The following is a 21,992-nucleotide window of genomic DNA, read 5'->3' as shown; positions in this document are numbered from 1 at the left end:
TATTTATTCTAGAATAGTTAGAGTGTTCTTAAAGGATACATGAAGAATGCTTCAACTTACAATTTGTATGGGTGAACATTAAGAAAGCTGCAGAGAAACTGCTGGACTTTATTTATAGATGACACTTGGTAAAAGTTTTGCCATGTAAATGTACCGGTATGTAAACTTTATATGGACTACTTAAAGGCACACATATATTAAAAACTCTTAAACTTGGTATGTGCATTATTTATCCTGTATATCATGGCACAGGTCACTGAAAGAGAGGAGATTCTAGGTTTATTGAAAGACAAAAGTATAACAGCTTGTCACCATCAGTCATACACTGCTGTAGATGCTTAGTGAGAATGGAGTACAAAAGCACAATACACAGCAGTTGTATCATTAAATGATAAATACTGGCATACTGGTATTTTACAGTAAGTTGTGTGTGAAAATACAAAACACAAAAAAAACCTGAAACATTCCAATTATTAAAACATTGAGAATTTGGATCTTAATTTAATGTCAAGACAATGCTAAACAATGGTGAAATTGTATTTCTCCTCTTAAGAATTCAAAGTAAATGTAATTAAAAAAGCATGAGGCATTTCCAAGGCTTGTGTTATGGTTGAAAAGAGCAGAGAAAATGAATACTGGACAATTGGTGATGATGTGAGGACAATAATAATTTGTTTTGCCTAGTTAGTTCAATAATGACTTTACCTTGTTTTGAAAAAAGTTATGATGTAGGTATGAGAAACTTCTTAAGGCATTAACACACACTGAATATTAAGGATATTGTAAGTCTTGTGGACTTGCATGTACATAAATAATTGAGATTGTTAAGAATTGTCAACACAAGCTAGTTCTAAATTAAACATCATGCAAATATTTTATTTTGAGTACAAATATTTAATGCATATATGTACTTGTGTGTCAGTTCAATTAATCTAATCAAAGTAATTACATGAGTGGGCTAAAATGGAGTGGGGAATACATTAGAATTTTATGGGGCGGCTGTGGCTCAGGTGGTAGATTGGGTCGGCTGCCAATTGCAGGGTTGGTGGTTTGATTCCCGGCCCACACGACTCCAAATGCCAAAGTGTCCTTTGGCAAGACACTGAACCCCAAGTTTCTCCCAATGCCAGGCTAGTGCCTTGCCTGTTGCTTATTTAATTAGTATTCAATTCACTTATTCAAATACATCATCCACAATCCTTTATTGGGTGAATGAGGTAGTTCAAAACCTCATTAAATAATTTAAGGACAGAGTCTTGGGCACATAACTTTTTAAGAGTTTGAATGGTGCTAAAAGTTTGGTGTGAATGTGAAACCCATTGTGAATGCTTTCACCTCCTGCCTGTAAATACTGCTTGTAAGGAAAGACACATTGATCATGAATCCTTCACTCCATTTGGGTTTCTTGCCCCTGTTTAAAAAGAGAAGAAGGATTTATATCATCCATTGAGTTCCGGTAAGTAAGAGACCCTCCCAACACTCACATCTCACATTGCAGGGCATTTATGAAAAGCATCTGACAGGGCTTATCCATATAAAGCTCAAGGGAAACATTACACCAACCTTTGCTCCCTGGTCCCTACTCTTTGCTCTCATCTTGTTGACCTGAGATTCAGCGATGTCTGCTCTCTCCTCAGCCTGTTCAAGCTCATGCTGTGCCTTCCTCCACCGTCCGAGATGAACATTAGCTTGTTCCTCCTTCAAAAATGCATAGAGTCCACTTTAAATGCAACCATGCATTGTGCTTTATGGAGTTTGAATATATATTAAGTCATCTAGATGTACTGTCAAGTAACTTACAGCCTCGTCTGCTTGTCTCTTGTAGGCCTTTACTTTTATCTGAAGCTTGTCTACCACATCCTGAAGTCTGTTAACAGTCTTCTTGTCCTCCTCAGACTGTATAAACACAGTACCATACATTTAACATACTCAAAGTTCCATTGCAGACTTATTCGAAGATTTATTTACTTAACCACTGTCCTCTGTTGGATATGATTGCATCTACTCCATACCTGGTAGGTAAGCTCATTCAGTCTTCTTTCATGTTTACGGACAACTTTCGCAGCATCATCTCCACGCTTTTGTTCAGCATCCAGCTCATTCTCCAGCTCACAGACCTGGACAGCAGGTACCAACATAGTGAAAAACATTTAGTTGTATCAGGTGTTTGTATAAATATTTTATGATCAAACCCGAACATACCCTGGTCTCAAGTTTTTGAAGTTGTTTTTTTCCACCCTTTAGGGCTAGGTTTTCTGCTTCATTCAAACGATGCTGCAGGTCTTTGATTGTGGCCTCCAGGTTCTTCTTCATTCGCTCAAGGTGAGCACTGGTGTCGTGCTCTTTCTTGAGCTCTTCTGACATCATGGAAGCCTTGGAGGAAATAAGGACAGAAATAAGTCAAAGGATCAGAGTAGAGCATTTTAACTTAAGCTAAATGAATACTCACATCAGTTATAGCTTTTTTGGCTCTTTCCTCGGCATTCCTTGACACTTGAACAGAGTCCTCCACTTCACCCTGGAGCTGGGAAATATCAGCTTCAAGCTTTTTCTTGGTGTGCAGAAGACTGGTATTCTGAAAATGAGAGATAGATAGCACTCCATCAAAGAATCATGGAATTTTATATACATAGGTAATATTGTACACTGCCCTTACATACCTGGGAGTGCAGAAGTCCCACTCGTTCACTGGCATCTGTCAGTTCCTGCTCAGCAATTTTCTGGCTTCTCTCAGTCTGCTCCAGAGCTGCTCTGAGTTCCTCAATCTCAGCTTGCATCAGCAAGCTCCTGCGTTCAGACATCACTAATTGCTCCTTCTTGTCTTCCTGTCCTCTGAGGGAATTATCAAGGTGCAGTTGAACATCCTGTTGAAACATGGACCAAATTGGACTAATCATATTTGTATTATTCTGGTCACCAGCACATGTTGTTCTAAATTAGTTTAACCACCGGTTTAAACGTGGTCAACTAGCTTCAAGCTAGTCCATGCTATTCAACCCGCTTTATCAGCTGAGTTTTGCTGGTAAAAAACATGGCTAAGTTTACCAGCTAGAGCATCACTAAACCATCCTTATTTAGCCTGGACCATGCTGGTCTAAGTTGGACTTTTCAGCAAGGGGCTTTGCGTCATTTATTAGACACTTTAACTAGAAAATGACATATAATGAGCAGAGTGATAAGGAATGGGATTGGAACACATTGCAGGCCACACTTGAACTCACTTGTATGGATCATCTACATGTGCACTAATTCTCAACCTCTCAGAGGCACATCCACTAAACACAGAGCCATGGCTCCAACATCAGTGAATGTTAAATTATTTCTAATTAGGTCAAAGGCCATTATCAACTACAATAAAAAGGTCACCTTGAGTTGTCCTTGAACGTTCCTAAGTTGTTTCTGGGCTTCAGCAGCCTGGCGATTGGCATGACTCAACTGAATCTCCATCTCATTGAGATCTCCTTCCATTTTCTTCTTGACTCTCAGGGCATCGTTCCTGCTTCTCACCTCAGAGTCCAAAGTGCTCTGCATGGACTCTGTGACTCTCTGGCTGTTTCTCTTCAGCTGTTCAATCTCTTCATCCCTTTCAGCTAGCTTCCTGTCCATTTCACCCTTCAGCTGATTGAGCTCTAGCTGGACATGAAGGATCTTAGATCCATCATGTTCCAGTGATGTCTGAAACAGATAATTTTAAATCCGTTGGAGCATTAACCTCACCTGAATCTATCTGATTACAAACACCCGACATTCCTTTACCTCTGCCTCCTCCAGAGCACCTTGTATCTCAGATTTCTCAGTTTTCATTTGCTTCCTGGCCTTCTCTACTTCATGGATGCTCTTTCCAGTCACACCTATCTTCTCAGTAAGATCTGAGATCTCCTCTGTGAATGAGTCAAAGATAAATGCTGACATTATTGGAATCACTGCTAATTTTACAACTTCAGGAGATTGAGTTATACACATTATTTAGGATGTGCTATGTTTAATCAAACCCATTTAGCTACTTACGTTGCAAATTCTTGTTTTCTCGTTTGAGAGTTTCAAGATGGTCCAAGGTCTCCTCATAAGAGTTCTTCAATTTGAAGAGCTCAGTGCTCAATGCTCGAGATTCTTTTTGAGCACTTTCCAGCTCTGCCTGGGACTCTTCATACTTCTGTTTCCATTCATTGAGTAACTATTGGCCAAAAAACACTTTCTTTAATAAACTCATCTGCTTTTATTGTGACTCTTTTTCAGAAGGTAATTCTCTATGATTCTCTTCCAAATGGTTGTGAAGCAATTGAATTAATATTTTACTTACCTTGTCAAAATTCCTCTGCTTTTTGTCTAAACTAGCTGCAAAGCTGTTTGCCTTTTCCAAATCTATCATAAGGTCTTCTACCTCACACTGAAGTCTCTGCTTGATTTTCTCCAGTGAAGCACACTTTGCATTTGAGGCTTCCATTTGTTCCTCTGCTACTTGGAGATGCTGAGCAAGCTTTTTCCTGCACAGATTGCCGTATTAATAACCTACATTTCTTAGAACGCACAATAAACCATTATTCACCAGGCAAGTGCCACCATGGCCAGACTGATCACACAGCAAATTATCTGACAAGAGGTCAAAAGAACTACCCCCAGTGGCTGAAAATGCAAGTGTGGTTAACCAGTTTCCAGTTAAATGTCCACATGGTGGTGCCAAAAGCAAGTTGTGCGTTTTGTTGTAAATGATTCAATACAGTAAATAGGAATGCTTATTTTATTAACCCTACTCACTAACCCAAACCCAAAACCTAAACCTAACCATCAGAATTTTTTTTATTTTAGAGTGAAAATGCAACCTACGAATCACGCTTGCCTTTTTAATGTGATTTCTTTCTGGTTTCAACGTGTCATGGAGTGAATGCAATTATATCCTTGTTTACATGAGATTAGAAACCGTGTCTTGGAGACTGCTCATGCAACACGCCATTAGTAACACTTTAGGGGGACGGTAAACATTTCAGAATTGATGCAAAAAATATCTAATGGGGAATGGCACTTGTCAGTAATTTGTCAGAATAGTCAATTTCAAGGTACATGAACATTCAGAAGGGGCCTATCGATTTCCAGTGAGATCATGTTGCCATGGCACAATGTGATTTACAAAAGTAGGACATGTTCCTCTATCCTTAGTTACTGCAGTTCCTTAGTTTATCGAGGAATAGTTAATAGGAATGTTGTTCTAAGACCAAAAAAGATATTGGGATATTTAGAAACATGTCCTACTTGGGTACTTTACAGTACTTTGTTAACAAATCAAGCCTGTCTTACTTGGCCTCCTCAAGTTCCTCAGTACGGTGAATGGCATCAGTCTCATATTTGGTTCTCCATTGAGATACTTCAATGTTAGCTTTGGACATCCCACGCTTCAACTCAGCCTTGGCTTCCTGTTCCTCTTCAAACTGCTCCCTCAGCAGATCACAGTCATGACGTGCTGATTGTAAACCGTGGGCTAAAGCATTCTTAGCCTATAAGTGTAGTAAAGGAAAAATATATTATTTATTTAGTATGTGAAAGTTCAAAACCAATTTTTTTATATTGGTAGCACGGTAGTCACATTGCCCTGTGCATTTCATTACCTTTGACTCCTCCTCAAGCTGTCTCTTCAGTTCATCCATTTGCTGAGTGAAGGCCTGTTTGCCCCTTACTGACTGTGAAATTAGGCTTTCCTTCTCTTCAATTTGCCTAGAATTCTCCACTGGTGAACAAGAAAACAAGACATAATGTATCAGATAAAATCACATAAAATTAATTGTTACGGTCGAATCACTGTTTACCATTTTCAGTTTGGAGACGAGCTTTGTGGAAGTTGAGGTCATTGATTTGACACAAGTTCTCCTCATTCTTGCTCTTCAACTCAGAGAGCTGGTCTTTAAGATTGTGACACATCTTCTCCAGGTTCACCTGTCATTTACAGACATATTAGACAAACCCCATTTCACATACCTTTTAGATGGTACAAAGTGAATAACTAAAATTTATGAACCTTGGCTTTTGCCATGGCCTCCATGTTGCTGGCTAAATCATCAATCTCCATCTTGTATATGCTTTTCTCTTTCTCCAGTTTTTGCTTGATTTGCTGGAGGTTGTCAAGCTGTTCTCCAAGTTCTGCCATGCTGTCGGAATGTTTCTTTCGTAGAGATGCCATTGTGGCTTCATGCTGTAGGGTAGCCTCCTGAAGATCATGCTGAATTTTCTGAAATTTGGTCTCTCATTTCTTGTTCATCTCAACATGAGCTGCAGTGGCACCACCAGCTTCTTCCAGCCTCTCGCTGATCTCCTCAAGTTCACTGGAGAGATCAGATCTCTGCTTCTCCACCTTGGATCGAGTTGCACGTTCAGCCTCTATCTCCTCTTCTAATTCTTCAGTGCGAGCCTTTAATGCGAGAGCAAGATCAATTTTAAATATAGAGCCTTGTCATGTCTGGAGGAAGGTGAGAGTAATGCTGTGAAACTACAGCAAAACATATTACATAGAGCTCTTTTATCGTCTTATGAAGCTGGGCACCCATTGATTGCTCATCCTCTATTTTGCTTAAGAGCTGGTTGATTGCAAAGTATTTTCTGTAAGATGAATTTTAGAAATGGTTAATATACAGTGTTACTGATGCATGTTCATACATTTTTAACAGCCATATTACTTTTTGAGTTTCTCATCCAACTGTTGCTTGTCATTTTCCAGGTCCATGATGAATTCCTGAGACATTTTCAAGTCCCCCTCCAGCTTCCTCTTGGCCCTGTCAAGGTCCATGCGTGTCTTTTTCTCTTGCTCAAGAGAACCTTCAAGCTAATTTACATCCAAATTAGTGTACAAATAGCAAAACATTTTAAGTGTTTTTGTGAATGTTATACATTACTCACGTCATCCACTTGTTGTTCAAGCTTGGTTTTGGCTTTGGTCAGAGTATTGACTTTGTCCTCCTCAGCCTGGAGATCACCAAGAACTTGTTGGTGTTCCTCTTGGAGGGCTTTCTTTTCCTTGGTTACCTTTGTAATATTTGCGTCTTGACTTGATATTTCCTCTGTAAGGTTTTTAACCTGTGAAGAACCATTGATTGAGGTTACTTTGTGAGGATTTGTGGTTAGAAGAGGTGAATTTATCAGAAATAATAATTTATTCAAATATTCACTTTATACTCAGTTGCATGCTTTTCTTTCTCCGCTTTAGCCAAGGTGAGCTCAAGATCGTCAATGTCTTTCTTCAGCTCAGAGCATTCATCTTCTAATTTTCTTTTTTTTGCCGACAGCTCTGAATTGATTTCTTCTTCATCATCCAGTCTTTCTGTGAGCTCTTTCAGCTTGGCTTCCAGCTGGAGTTTGCTTTTAATCAGACCTTCACACCTCTCTTCAGCATCTATGAGATTCTCACTGTCCTAAAAGCAGTAGAATGAGATATTATTTAAATTATCAATAGTGTTAAAGGTGAAGTGTGTATGTTCTGTGCTACTAGTGGCAACAAATGGAATTTAAAAAATAAAGTATGTTTTCAAACAACTTTTGGCAACACCCTTTAGAATCATCTTGCCCTTTCATACTCTCTGATTTGCTATGAACAAATAGGCCATACTAAATATAAATTATAAACGTCGTAATAACCAGATCACTATAACATACAAAAAGCATGGCAGAGGAATCCAATAACATCACCAGATTGAAAGGCAGACAGGTGTCCTGGAGATCTAGCACAAGAGGTAGAATGGTTCTTCTGGTAACTATTAGTAAGTGTAATGACAGCGCTTCTGATCATTTTGGTGTCCTAGGCAAGATCGCTGTTGTTGATGTGTGGAGGTGGCGTTGTATTAGCAACTTGCACGGCGATCTCATGATTGGAGCACTCGTTTGCCAGAGCGATCTCATCATTTGTGGTGGTGGTGGTGTGTGTGTGTGTGTGTGTGCGTGTGCATCCTCCACCTTTTCCTATAAATGGAACGCCAATGTTCACTCTGGTTTTACTCCATTCTCTGTGTCTTTTAGCAAGTCTTCGAATTTTGGCCTACCTCAATTTCTTGTCCTCTGTACACATTCGCCAAGGTTGTTCATATTCCCCCGGCTGAACCATATAGCCACGCCCCAATGTCACACTATTGGTTGAGCTAGAACTGAATTGGTGGAGCTGAGCGGGCTGCTCAAAATAAAAACATCAATGTTTTGATAGTGCCTGGGCAGCTCATTGTTTATACTTTTGGGTGAGGTAAACCCACGATTGGCTCACTTATAGTTGTCAATGAACAACAAACTGGGAAAGTAGAATGTATTTTGACATAAAAGAAAATTTACACACTTCACCTTTAAATCAGATTGGATTTTTTCCATCACTGACTATGAAATACATGATTGATTTGGTTGTTTTATTCACTTTTTACTGATTGTTAGTCAGAAAGGGCAGGAAATGACGGTGAAAAGTCGGTGGAATGGGATTGGGAAATAACTCCTCTTATTTGTGCACATACACTAAGCGCTAATCAACTGCTCTGACAAATGTATGAATTCTTAAACACAGGATGCTTCAAATGAAAGACATATTATTTTCCTTTAAAGATAAATACTTAAAGAAACACAAGCACTCACAGCTTGGACTTGTAAGATTAGGTCATTCTTTTCCTGTATCAAGATGACCATTTTCTTCTCTAGCTCTTTGCGTTTGGTCTCGGCTTTAGCCAGACCCTCTTTGCACTTCAGAAAATCTTCCTTTATGGTGGTCATCTCTTTCTCTGTTTCAGCACTCCTCAGGAGAGGCTTTATCTTATAAAACAGCTTCATCCATGGCCAGTGTTTTACATTCATAAATGCACGGAGGTTGTATTGCAAAGTATACACAGCATCTCTGGAAACAAGATTACCTTTTACATCTGACAAACGTACAACAGTACAGTAAAATCATTCCATTTGAGATTCCACACCATTCCTGAAAACATACTTTTGAGCATACATCTTCTCAAACTCTTTCCGCATGAGGTATCCACGGCAAAGAGACTGGATGCAAGTTACTACAGATGACAATTTTTCATCTCGCATTTCCTCTAATGTTCCCAGCAAGCCAGCTTTAAAAAACACCTGTTAAAGAAGCTTTGTTAATATCTAATTGTAAATGTTTGTAATAATGTTCAAGTGAACAACAAACTGTGACAGCAACTGCAGTTTGACACCAGAATGACGATACATCTGTACCTTTGTGTGGCCAAACTTGTACTGTGTGTGATCAGTATCAATTGATCCCAAGAGCTTCTCAGAAGCCTTCTTGCCATCGATGAACTGTCCCTCAGGGATAGCACTGGCATTAAGGATTCTGTACCTATGATCATGATGTTATAGCCATTAGATCTTTGGAATATTCATTTGATATGGAACCAATAAATTAGTTATTTCCCTAAACATAGTGTGCTGCCTAGCTGTCTACTAAGGCAGCATCCTAACCAAAATAGAACCTCACAAGTAACTGATTTGGAACAAAATAGAGCTAAATGAATTCCAAAAGTGTTTGATGTTAGCACAGGGCTTAAGTATTACTCAAATAAATATTCAAGATAAAAATAACAGCTGCCACAATTAACATGAATTAACATGAATAGTGTTCCATTCAAGTCTGATCCCCTTCCGTAGAGGTTGAGCATTGTAAGCAGTCACAGACACATCCGTAGAATGCTTTCTGTGGATCATTTATTCAAACTTTTAATATAAGATTAGCTTTTCATGCTGCTAAGAGGGTCAATGTCTTGATTCACTCATAAATAATTAACAAGTAATTCAGGAATGCAGTTTTCAACTTGGTTTGGATGTGTAGCCTACCTAATATGGCATGCAGATGGCCCACACAAAATAAGTATTTTAATGCTAATTCTAATTCTTCATTAAAATAAATCACTATTACAACATCAAGGGAAATATCTGAAAAAAATTATCGTGTGGAATGCTGCCTTAGATTTTCACCAAAACAAGGTATCATAGAAGGCACCATCACATTGTTGCCAACCTTTAGAAGTTGTCTCGGGAGTGTACCTATGATCTTTTACAATGCTTAGCAAGCAGCTCACTAGGTTTTGGAACACAGTTATTGATAATTCTACTTAAATTACCTCTGTTTAAAGTCTGCATACAGGATTCTATTGGGGAAACCTTTCCTACAGATCCTGATTCCTTCCAATACGCCATTACAGCGTAACTGATGGATAACCAAATGGTTGTCCATTATCCCTGTTTGAGTCAACAGATCAAACAGAAATTATTTAACCATAAATTAGTTCAAATCTAAGATAAAATCTTAGATTACATTTTGGTTGACTTTAAAGTGCTGAGATAAATCTTATTCATGTACCTGGGGTTTTCACCTCATTGGGGATCAGGCAACGCACAAAGTGAGGATGTGTACTTCTCAAGCTGGTCATCAGCTTGCCTAGATTTTCCTGTCAGCAGTGAAACAATTCATGAAATTTCAAACACTAACAAGAGAAAGGAAATATTGAAGCCCTCAGTGATCCATATGGGCTAATATTGGGTGTTCATACTCTGAAAACAGCTGAGACTGTCTGGAATGAGCCGCCCTTCTTCTTGGCAGCTTTTTTGCCTCCTCCTCCACTACTACTGGCTTCTGTGGAACAAAAAAAGTGACGGATTGATTAACTAATTGTTGTATTTTTCCTCAAATGATTCTGAATGATTTACCTGCTTCGGCAGAGGCAAAGGAGGCATACAGGTTAGCCAGCAGTTTGACTGATGACTTCTGGTACAACTGAACAACAGACTCATTTAACGGGTCCTTGTTTTTATCCAGCCAGCCGCTGATGTTGTAGTCGACGGTGCCAGCATAGTGCACTAAGGAGAAGTGAGCCTCAGCCTTGCCTTTGGCTGCCTTGGGTTTTTGGAAAGCATTGTTCTTGCCTAGATGTTGATCATAGAGCTTGTTTTTGAAGGAAGTGTTTGTTGCCTTTGGAAACATACACTCCTCTTCAAGGATAGAGAAGATTCCCATGGGCTGGCAGACAACACAATTCAATCATTAGAAATGCAATGGGAAAAGGGACTTGGTACATACAGTACATCTTGAGTTAGGTGGAAAAATTCTAGAAAAGTATGAACATCCAATCCATGTAGGGTACAGGGTTCAGGACCCAATGCATGTACACATATGTTACAGCTCCATTATTTATTTAAATTAAGTGCAACATTTTTACCTAATGAAGACCTGTGAGGTTGACAAAATAAACTCTTTGAATGTAATATTGAGTAATAACATCAGAGTGCAGATTTTGTTTCTTTATTTGAAGGTACGCTAAGGCTGCAACCGACAGCTGAAAAATATTGCCTTTGCAAGATGTATATGGAGATAGGAAGTCAACAAGACACGTCCGAATCCAGTGTTTGCAACATATCTTGTCTACTAAAATGCCTTCATCTGGTTAGTTTTAGAAGCAGCATAGTTGTATATTTTACTACTTGTGATATCACAAAATTCTATGCATTATTGGTTGAAATAATAAAAATGTAATCCAATGGAACAGATGAGCAGACAGCTGAAAGTGTTTGGGTTATCGAAAACAAGTGAGTAGAATTTGACTGGTAATGTGATCTCATACTGTAAATAGTGACAACCATGAGGGGGAAATAACTTCAGCAATAGCTAAAATAGCTTTTTAGTAGGGCTGTCAAATTAGCACATTAATTTAGAATTTATAGGAAAAATTAAGCGCTAAAAGTAACACAAATAATCATGCCCCCATGTCCCGACACATACGTAAATTCTGTAATGAGGAATCATCTAACCAATCCAAGCTTGATGAACCTTAATGAACCTTAATGTTTTTGCAAATCTGTGGCAGTAGGGGGCAGTCAGCATGACTCCAGTACAGTCAATGGGCCTCGTCAAACCAACAAGAGTAACAGGCTGCAAAGTCTTCCAAAGATGATGTGCTCTAGTGCTTAAAGACAGCTGGACAATGCACAACAGAATGCAGGGTTCACTAGATGTGTTTTTCAAAGTCTCAAACTACATTTAACTTGATACAGCATTCTAAAAGCACAGCGCTTATGACAAGAGATGCTGAAAACTAGTGAGAAGTGATGCAACCAAAGTGTGACACTCCAAAAGTGTACCTCTGATGACGCATGAGTTAATAGACTAACAATTTTTAAAAAAAAAGTTGTGCAGAGAGAAGTAGGCAGATAATTATACAGTATATGTATTTTCAATGATATACTTTTAAAGCCACTTTTTGTATTGTCTAAATGCTTGTCTAAATTATAATACTTATTATACAGTATATTATATTTATTATTATATTAATTATTACAAACCAATTGTTCTTCATTATTCTACATATCATATAATTAATTCGAGAAAAAAAAATTATTCATTTGCAGCCCTACTTTTTAAATGTTCATTGTCGTGGACATTAGTCAGGACCAGTACCAGTGAAATTTCACAATTCAACACACCAGTTCTGATGCAACAGTAAGATATCATATGACCTATTCACACCAAAATCATGACAAATTTTGACAAGGTACAGTTATATAAATACACATAGAAAAATGTACTTTAAAGAAAAACATGTATAGAAAATGTTATGCATAACATATAAAAATTACATCAAAGAAAACAGGCTCACAGGCTTTTCTTGTTTTCATTATAGCATATTTGGATTGAATTCAGGGTTTCTTGTGCATGGTGAGAAAACGAGCACAGCTATAGGAATACTTTGTGTATTTGTGTATTATTGTACTTATATTATCCTTGCAATAAAAAAAGCAGTGAGGTTCAGCAATTCGTTTGTCCACAATTGTAGTAAAACATTGCTTGTAAAAAGTATTTTTATGTGATATTTTACTACGAGCTTAGTCCAAATAAATTGCTGAAGTGCTATTTTTTAATGCCAAGACAATGTTATTTAGCCTACATATTAATTAATGTATATTAATACAGGAGGAGAGGCGTGGCCGGGCCGTGATGGAGCATGGCTGACGCTGAATCATCTGATCAGCGGGAGAGCGAGATAAGTGATGGCCGGAGACGCCGGTTAGGGGGAGAGAGATACACGTGGCCACGTTGTGTGTGTCTGTTTGTGTTATGGTTTATTTTATTCGTTTAATGTTGAGTTTTTCATTAGAAATTTATGTTGACTGTTCAGCTGGTTTCCGCCTCCTCCTTGCCCATCCTTATGCTGTTACAGTTGCTATACGCCTATTATAACATATGAGGTACATAAATATTCGAATAAGAAAGATTTTGTTTACAGATTCTATATAATTTATTTACTTATTTGCATTGAATTCAGTGCTATTGTGCATCAGATGAGTAAAAGAGCACCAGAATACATTCCGATGTCTTTATGTTATAATTCAAACATTTATTATAAGCATGCTTTTAAAATCCGACCATGTTTATGTTTGTATTAGAAATGGTTAATGCAAGTAAGGGCAGCCTGTGGACTTTCTGGTGCCCCCCTAGGGAGTTGGTGCCCTACGCAGACTGCATAGTATCCGTGTAGGTAGCGGCGGCACTGCTGCACTATAAAACATACTGTGAGTTTCAGAGCTCAAAACTTCCTCTCCCCTTCCTCTCCTCATCAAAAGGTGTATATATTGTTTCTACTCAACAAAAATGACTTGTTTTGAAATCGGCCACATCGTGGGGTTCAGCATGTGGTTTATTTGAATAGGCCCGCCTCCAGCATACATAATCGTAGTGTTGAAAGAGAGACCAGCTCAGGTACTCCTAAACTGAATGTGGTAATATTGTTACTGTAGTTTACTTTTATCCAACGAAAGATTAAGATGTCAATTAAGATCCAGAGATGTTGTTGTGTTCCTTGTTTAAGAAAATTTGCATTTCTGCATTGCCTTCCAAAGACCAACAGCAGAAGACCATGTTGGATTCCAATTCTGTCAGCCAAAACCAGAAAGCTGAGGCTGCAGTGGGCACAGGCTTACCAAAACTGGAGAGTTAAAGACTGGAAAAACAGCCTGGTCTGATGAATCAGATGGAAGGCCCACTGCAGCCTCAGTTTTCTGTTCTTGGCTGACAGAAGTGGAATCCGATGGGGTCTTCTTCTGTTGTTGTCCATCTGCCACAAAGTTCAACATATTGTGAATTCTGAGATGCTATTCTGCGCACTATAATTGTACAGATGGGTTATGTGAGTTACTGTAGCCTTTCTGTCAGCTTGGACCACTTTGGTCATTCTCTGTTGACCTCTCTCATCAACAAGGCATTTCCGCCTGCAGAACTGCCGCTCACGGGATTTTTTTTTGTTTTTGGCACCATTCTGAGTAAATTCTAGAGACTATTGTGTGTGAAAATCCCAGGAGATCAGCAGTTACAGAAATACTCCGTCTAGCACCAAAAATCATTCCGATTTTTCCCCATTCAGTTGATGTGAACATTAACTGAAGCTCCTGACCCATATATACATGACTTTATGTATTGCACTGCTGCCACATAATTGGCTGATTAGATAATCGCATTAATATGGAGGTGTACAGGTGTTCCTAATTAAGTGCTCAGTGAGTGTATAGTCACATTTCAGCACTTTCAAAATCTGCGATTAATCACGATTATATTTTTTATCGACTGACAGCACTAGTATTTACTACTGATATTTTATTTCCTTTTGCACCTTCCCAGTTGATGATGATGGCCTACCTTTTCAATAAGCTCAATGCAGGCAGCTAGATCCATTCCAAAGTCTATGAACTCCCAGTCTATGCCCTCCTTCTTGTATTCTTCTTGCTCCAGCACAAACATGTGATGGTTGAAAAACTGTTGCAGTTTCTCATTGGTGAAGTTAATGCACAGCTGCTCCAGGCTATTGAACTAATTCAGAACAATCAAACAATGAATCATTTCGCCATTAACAAATTAACTTTCATAAGTCATGAAGCACTAAAGAAGCCTAATTTAATCTGTTTTCATAACCAGAGCCTCCCACAGCTGCGACAGCCTGACACATTCATCATAAACTAATTCTTGCTCACATCAAATATTTCAAATCCAGCGATGTCAAGAACTCCAATGAAGAAGGATCGAGGGTGTTTGGTGTCCAGCATCTGGTTGATTCTGACGACCATCCACAAGAACATCTTTTCGTAGACTGACTTTGCTAAAGCCATGACTGAATTCGTGACCTGTATGGGGTTAGAAGTGACAGTTAAGTACTGTCTTTTACTGCTGTCTTTTTCATGCAATCCCACCACAAAAGCAAAGATGCATGAATAAAAGACATGTACCTGTTGCACAGTTTGTCCCTTGGTGACATACTCATTCCCAACTTTCACTCTGGGATAACAAAGAGCTTTCAACAAGTCAGCAGATTTCAGTCCCATCAGGAAAGACACTTTGTCAGCCACTGTAACAGCCAAAACACAAAAACACAATGCATGTGATGTCATGATAATTGATTTGATTTTTCATTCAAATTGTGTAGTGTGGGTGGTGTAGCCTGGACTTAGGACTTTGCATATAAGTCTGCTAAATGATGAAGTAGTGTAAACATATTTGTCTAATTTGGATAGTTTAGTGTTGAAAAAAGATGTCATAGATAGGCCTACTATAAAAGGGGGCTTTGATATGGCTTACCCTCAGTGCCATCAGGTTCTGCCTGCTCCTCACGCTGCTTTTGCTTAAACTTCATGTTCCCATAATGCATTACTGCACCCGTCAACTTATAGATGCTGCCTTTCTCGTCAGAGGTGAAGCCCAAGATGTCAATGGCTGTCTGGAGAATTTAATGAATCAGATTTAGAGAAATAAGTAACTACCTACACGACTGTGAAGGGAATAAGAGTCTTGAATGTGCTGAGTTATTCTCACATCGGTGGCCTCCAACTCATCTTTGTCATTAATGCTGGCCACTGTGATCTGACCCTGACTGATCAAGGGGAAATCATAGGGGTTGGTTGTGATGAGAAGCATGTCTATGGAAAACCGTGAAATGTTATCAATTGGGGGGGGAAAAGAGCTGTTTTGTAATTATTTCGAATTTTGTATGAAACTCTCACCCATCAGCTCTGGCTTATGGCCTGTGGTGACCTGATAGAAGATGTGATAACTCCTCTCGTCAGATAGCTGAAAGGTCACTCTGGACTTCTCCAGCAAATCTAGATGTACAAAAAAAAAATGGATCTGTGTTTTAAACAGAATTATTATTTTTTACTGATTCTTGAGATAAGGGACAAAGCATGTTTAAAATCTAAGTTTTTATTTTTTAATATTCAATTAATTTGAAATGGATATATTTGTATGCAAAGGTCTCAGCTAACAAACCATGTAAGGGAAACGTTTTTTATAAAAACGCTCTTTTTTCTGAAAATCTTAACCATGTGTTGTACATGGGAGCCATTTAGTTTTTTCCTCAGTGAAAGATGCATCTTTATCCTAAACTCAAATGGCAAAATTACTAACAGAAATTATCATATTGGGATGACGGTGTTGACATGTTGAAGCTGTGACCACAGACTTAAACATTGTTTGTTTAAATATAAAACTTACCAGAGCACGTGTCCTACTGTTGCATCCACCATGAACAGGAAGTGGGGAAACTCAGAGTTAAAGCTGGCCATGACATTGTCTGATTTATTCAGGATTATGGACAAAATCAGACGGGGTTGACACAAAGTGAGGACACACATTTTTTTATGGAAAATATAAAGTTTACTTTGTGAATTGTTTGATATCTTACAGATCCCTATCTTTCATTTGATATTTATATTTATGAATTTATTGCATTTTTAAACACTTTAACATTTTAATATCGTGACCTCTTTCTAAGGACAGGTTACGTAACATGTGCTTCCAAGTATAGAGCATGCGTTTAAAAACATTATATTAAAATTAGATTTACCATTTTCTGTATTTCTAGATTTTTAACATAAATAGGACGTTTGTTCATGTTTTGTCCCTTATCTCAAGATTCAGTGTGTTGAATGAACTTTTCCTTCAACCCTGTTGAAGCAGTGTAAAAATGTCTTACAAAGTTACATTACCATTACCTTTACTTCTAACAAGACTTACATGTTTCAATATCTGCCGAGGCGAGTTTTCCAGTTGTTCCAAAGTGGATTCGTATGAATTTACCCTGTTGGATTGTGAAACTTTAGGTAAACAAATTCTAATTAACTTCTTAAAGAAAGAGAGCACAACAGCTGAACTCACAAAGCGTGAGGAGTTGTCGTTCCTCACAGTCTTGGCATTCCCAAAGGCTTCAAGCAGAGGATTGGCTGAAATGATTTGATCTTCCAGTGTCCCCTGTGAGGGACATACATGTTAGATTTCAGCTAAATACAATTCGATTTGAAATCCAGCTCAGCTATGTGCTCATACACCGTGATCAATACTTCACCTGCATTTTACTCGATACGGCCTCCTTCTTCTTGTCTCCAGAGACTGCGATTGACGCAAAGTACTGAATGACACGCTTGGTGTTCACGGTCTTTCCTGCACCAGATTCTCCACTGGGAATGACACAGTAACACTGTTACGGAGCTGGAGACACACAGCTCATCATCTATCATTTGAGAGTGTAGAGTTATTGCACAGTGAAATCCACTGATCATGACTTACGTAATCAGGACAGACTGATTCTCACGGTCTACAAATGAGAAAGGACAAAGTAGGGGATTTCTTATTTATTCATTCCAATATGATACAAGACAACAAAGTTCAAAAAATATGTGCATTTATAAAATTTATATTTTGCATAACCTTCCAAAAGTAGTAAATTTGACACTTATTTTGTCTAAATAAATGAAACTTATATCACTCAAAAAGATAATCACTTTTACTATTGGCTCAGGTGGTAGAGCGTGTCAGTCACTAATCGCAGGGTTGGTGGTTCGATTCCTGGCCCACAGCACTCCACATGCCGAAGTGTCCTTGGGCAAGACACTGAACCCCAAGTTGCTCCCAATGGCAGGCTAGCACCTTGCTTGACAGCTCTGCCATCATTGGTGTGTGAGTGTGAATGGGTGAATGAGTCACAGTGTAAAGCATTTTGACTACCGCTAAGTTTAAAAAAGCGCTATCTAAGTCCAGACCATTTACCAAATTACTCAAAAACTCTCAGCTTTACTTAATCCATTTTGCATTGGGACAACATAAATAATTTGGTTTGGATAACTGAAACTCGTCCCCAGCATGCTTTGCATGGGACTCGACGGGAAGGATAAATGTTAAAATGTAGTGTTATTATATGTGTCTTTGTTCAAGCTGAATATAAAGGGAGATAACTGTTAATGTTTACTGTATTGTTATGTTGAGATTTAGAAGAATTTCTGTTATGTTGTAGTTTTGGGGGTTACCCTCATGGTGAAGAGTTGAGTTTCAGCCTTGGTTGAGGACCAATACATTTTGAGTATTAAACATATTGCTCTATCCATTGAGCAATTGCTTAGCTAACCATACAGTGATCAAGTTGCGGTGGCACTTTATATTAGGTGGCCTTAACTTCTATATACTAACATTAAATGCATACAAGACTATGTATTTACTGTGTTATTACATATTGTTCTGCAAAATTCCCACATTTACTGCTACTGAGGTTGAGGTACGGTAGGTTTAGGAGTTAGGATTAGGGGTTAGGTTAGGTTTTGACGTAAGGGTTGGGATAAGGGTAAAGTTAACAATGTATCTGCAAATGTACTTTAGTACAAGTACTTTAAATGTAATTAAATGCTCAACATATATGTACATAATAAATACACTGTGTCAAATGGTTAAGTACATATAGTAGTTAAGGCCACCTAAAAGTGGGTCCCAAGTTGCACTCAGTAGTGCTTCCCACCAGAATTTATTTAGCATGCTAACATTTTCTGAAACTAGCTAGCATATCTAGCATATCTCTAAAAGAGTTTCATTTGAGTTATTCTGACATGTCACATTTGGTTGGGTTTACTTGTTTCAGTTAGGTTGAAATTACATGTTCATTTTAATTTAAGAACACTCATTTCAAACACGTGGAACCACTGACTGAGTCAAGCTCAGCCAGAGATTTGTATTTATTTATTTGTGAGTACATGTGTGTGTACATTGGCTATTTTATGACTTTGAACATGGCTCATCCAATCAGAATTTAGAGTCAGAACTATCTGTTTTACATTACATTTATGCATTTGGCAGATGCTTTTATCCAAAGTGACTTACAGTGCACTTATTACAGGGACAATCCCCCCGGAACAACCTGGAGTTAAGTGCCTTGCTCAAGGACACAATGGTGGTGGCTGTGGGGGTCAAACCAGCGACCTTCTGATTAACAGTTATGTGCTTTAGCCCACTACACCACCAACAATCTATAAACTAGATTTAATCATTCATCAAACATTGGTGTCTTTAATCATCTCTGTGTCTTATAAAAGTAATAAGGCAGCTTATAAAGCTCATTGCTTGATTAAATCTACCTCCGTTATGTACTGCTGTTCAAATTCTGAGTTCGACCCACCTGTAAGCATATTTTGATATGCGTTGTCAGACACAGAGAAGATGTGTGGTGGGGCTTCCATGCGCTTTTTGCCTCTGTAAGCCGCCACCACTTCTGAATTATACACCGGGAGCCATTTGTAAGGGTTCACAGTGACACAGAACAATCCAGAGTAGGTCTGCAGAGAGAAATCACAGAGATTTATTAAACTGATACTGGGTGCTCTTGCCAGACCATTTTCAAGACCTAGCCATTACTTACATAAATCATCCATGCCGCATAACGATCTTTGAGGTTAAACAGCACCGAGGCCTCATTGAGGTGGGTCATCATGGCCATGTCCTCAATTTTATCATACTTGGGTGGATTCATAGGGTGACAGTCCTCATCCTTCACTGTCACTATCTGTAGAAAACAGTGTCATGTCACTCTTTGGAGTAGTGGTTATCGACTGGTTTTACTTCAGGACCAACATAGTTTATCATCCAAAAGTAAACAAAATTTCCAGAATTGGAAAAAAATTATTTTTGTTATTTTGCAATAACCTTACAATACAAATCATGATGGTTGTCACTTACCATGTTCATCCATGCAGCAAGTGAACTCGAATGAAATGTGTCTGGGTTGTTTTTTGTCAGTAAATATGTCCATGTTGGCATCCACTTTTTGGCTAGCTTCTATTAAGTGTCACATGAATTTGCACCAAAATACTGACTGTTTAGACACACAGTCTTTGATGTTAACACTTTCAGAAATGGGAAGCATTTTCTCCTTCCTTTCAAAACGTGATTTATTCAGCTAATCCCAATTGTATGGATGGTCGCATTTTATTATTTGCATTTAGCCCTGTTTTCCCTGCTCTCTGCGACCCTATCAGAGCAGACCTGTGAGTCCCCATCAGTTAAGAATTGCTTTAGCAGCCAGTTTATTTTTCTCTGATAGAAATGAGTTTTCATTCCACAGTGTAATGCTGTTTAATAAAGTATTTTCCAACCATCTGAGCAATTCAAGCTTGACATAAGTGTGGTTTTATCAGCCGCATCAGCAGGGGGCAGTCAGCGTGTCTCAACAAACTTCACAAGTAGCGTAGCCCCAGAATGAGAGCCAGTCACACAGGACGCATTCTTGACAGCTGGATTACAGGGATCTCAAAACGCGGTTTTCAAAGTTTCAACTACTTTTATCTTGACTCAGCGTCCTGTATGATGCTAAAACCCTCTGAGATGCTCTAAAAGTGTCCGTCTGACTCAGATGTACCTAGAGCGACAATTAAAATAGCGCAGATGGAATGCAAGAATGGGTCCCCATGATATAAGATTAAAACGAACAATATAATGACTTCTAAAGCCAACCTTTGTTTTGTTTAATCAATGCTTTATTCCTCTGCTTTAAAAATGCAATATCCTGTATTTCAATCTGAATATCTGAATTATTACATTTAAAATGGTTTTAATTATTATGTATTACTTATTGAATATGTCTTTATTTCTTAGCAAATATTGATATAGGGTTAATTGTGATTTTTTTTTTTTTTTGATTAGTTGGCATGTCATGTAGTTCATTTGATTTTAAAAATGAGTTGATTGACAGCCCCAATCAGAATTGATTTCACGAGTCTCACCTCATCAGCTTCAGTCTTAACAGTAGCCTTGCCTCCTTCTCTACTTTGGATGATGCCTTTAATGTACAGTTCTTTGGCATCAGGAACAAAACAGGCGGATTTGGCATCAAAAGGACGATTTTGAGCCTCAATCCTCTCCTTCTCAGGTTTGCGTAGGTAGATTGCGGCTGGCCCATACTGGGCCATCTCTACATCACTGCTCATGATGTCACAAAACTGGAAAACAATATTGGCAAATATAAAAATGTAATGATAAAAATGAAAGAAACACAAAGAGGAAGAACAGAACAGAAAATGTGTGTAAAAAGAGGTCTATACCTTTGTTAATTTTCACCAATTATAAGAGTAAAACGTATTTGCAAGATAAACAATGGCAAAAACATAATGAACAACATTCAAATATATTTAATTGTATCAAATGTACTTTGTCCAATAATCCCAAACTGAATGTAATACTCAAATGTGAGATCTTACCACCAGTGATCACCAGCTGACTGTCTCCTGAGCAGAGCAGAAGGAGTCCTTTTATTAACACGTGTCAGACCAGCGAAAATCAGCCTCTATATTTGTGCATGTAATTCTATTCAAATCTTAATCATGTCACACTTGTGTATCTTTTACTGCTCTGGTCTTAAGTTGGGCCTCAGAACTTCAAGGGCTAATTGAATGTGTCACCAGGATCAGGTAACAATGTTCAAGGATCTGGATTTAAATGTGCATGCCTGCAGTTCCATGAGACCATTTTGTTATGCACTCCCAAAATTAACATTAAAATTAAAATCATAATTCTTATTTTGCTGATCATAACACTGATCGTGGGCACGTTTCAGAAGCAATTTTACTGAAAATTGTAGATGAAAGATAGTGTGTGCAAAGATGGTTACAAAGTGTGTTGGTTATGCCATATAATCACCCTGACATCCAAACGCCTCACAAGTACGGGACAC

At 38.4% G+C, this 21,992-nt stretch overlaps 1 protein-coding gene across 1 annotated transcript; it reads right to left on the bottom strand.

Annotated features, from left to right (window-relative positions):
- Positions 1-1,053: 1,053 nt before the first annotated feature.
- Positions 1,054-21,249, bottom strand: LOC127647651 (myosin heavy chain, fast skeletal muscle-like). Its single transcript, XM_052132034.1, is given in 39 exon segments — positions 1,054-1,411; positions 1,564-1,698; positions 1,801-1,896; positions 2,013-2,117; positions 2,203-2,373; positions 2,450-2,575; positions 2,661-2,864; positions 3,367-3,675; positions 3,757-3,881; positions 4,009-4,174; positions 4,301-4,484; positions 5,293-5,489; positions 5,601-5,719; positions 5,799-5,925; positions 6,008-6,397; positions 6,495-6,585; positions 6,663-6,808; positions 6,883-7,059; positions 7,152-7,394; positions 8,590-8,845; positions 8,939-9,075; positions 9,190-9,313; positions 10,095-10,212; positions 10,334-10,421; positions 10,524-10,606; positions 10,681-10,990; positions 14,657-14,827; positions 14,989-15,138; positions 15,241-15,359; positions 15,590-15,728; positions 15,824-15,927; positions 16,012-16,110; positions 17,024-17,087; positions 17,165-17,257; positions 17,352-17,463; positions 17,573-17,600; positions 19,446-19,602; positions 19,686-19,829; positions 21,046-21,249. Coding segments are annotated over 39 exon segments (5,835 nt in total). The 3' UTR covers positions 1,054-1,387.
- Positions 21,250-21,992: the final 743 nt, after the last annotated feature.

The sequence above is a fragment of the Xyrauchen texanus genome, chromosome 8, assembly GCF_025860055.1.
Source record: "Xyrauchen texanus isolate HMW12.3.18 chromosome 8, RBS_HiC_50CHRs, whole genome shotgun sequence".
NCBI classification, from domain to species: domain Eukaryota; kingdom Metazoa; phylum Chordata; class Actinopteri; order Cypriniformes; family Catostomidae; genus Xyrauchen; species Xyrauchen texanus.
This window is presented reverse-complemented; position numbering and strand designations above follow the sequence as displayed.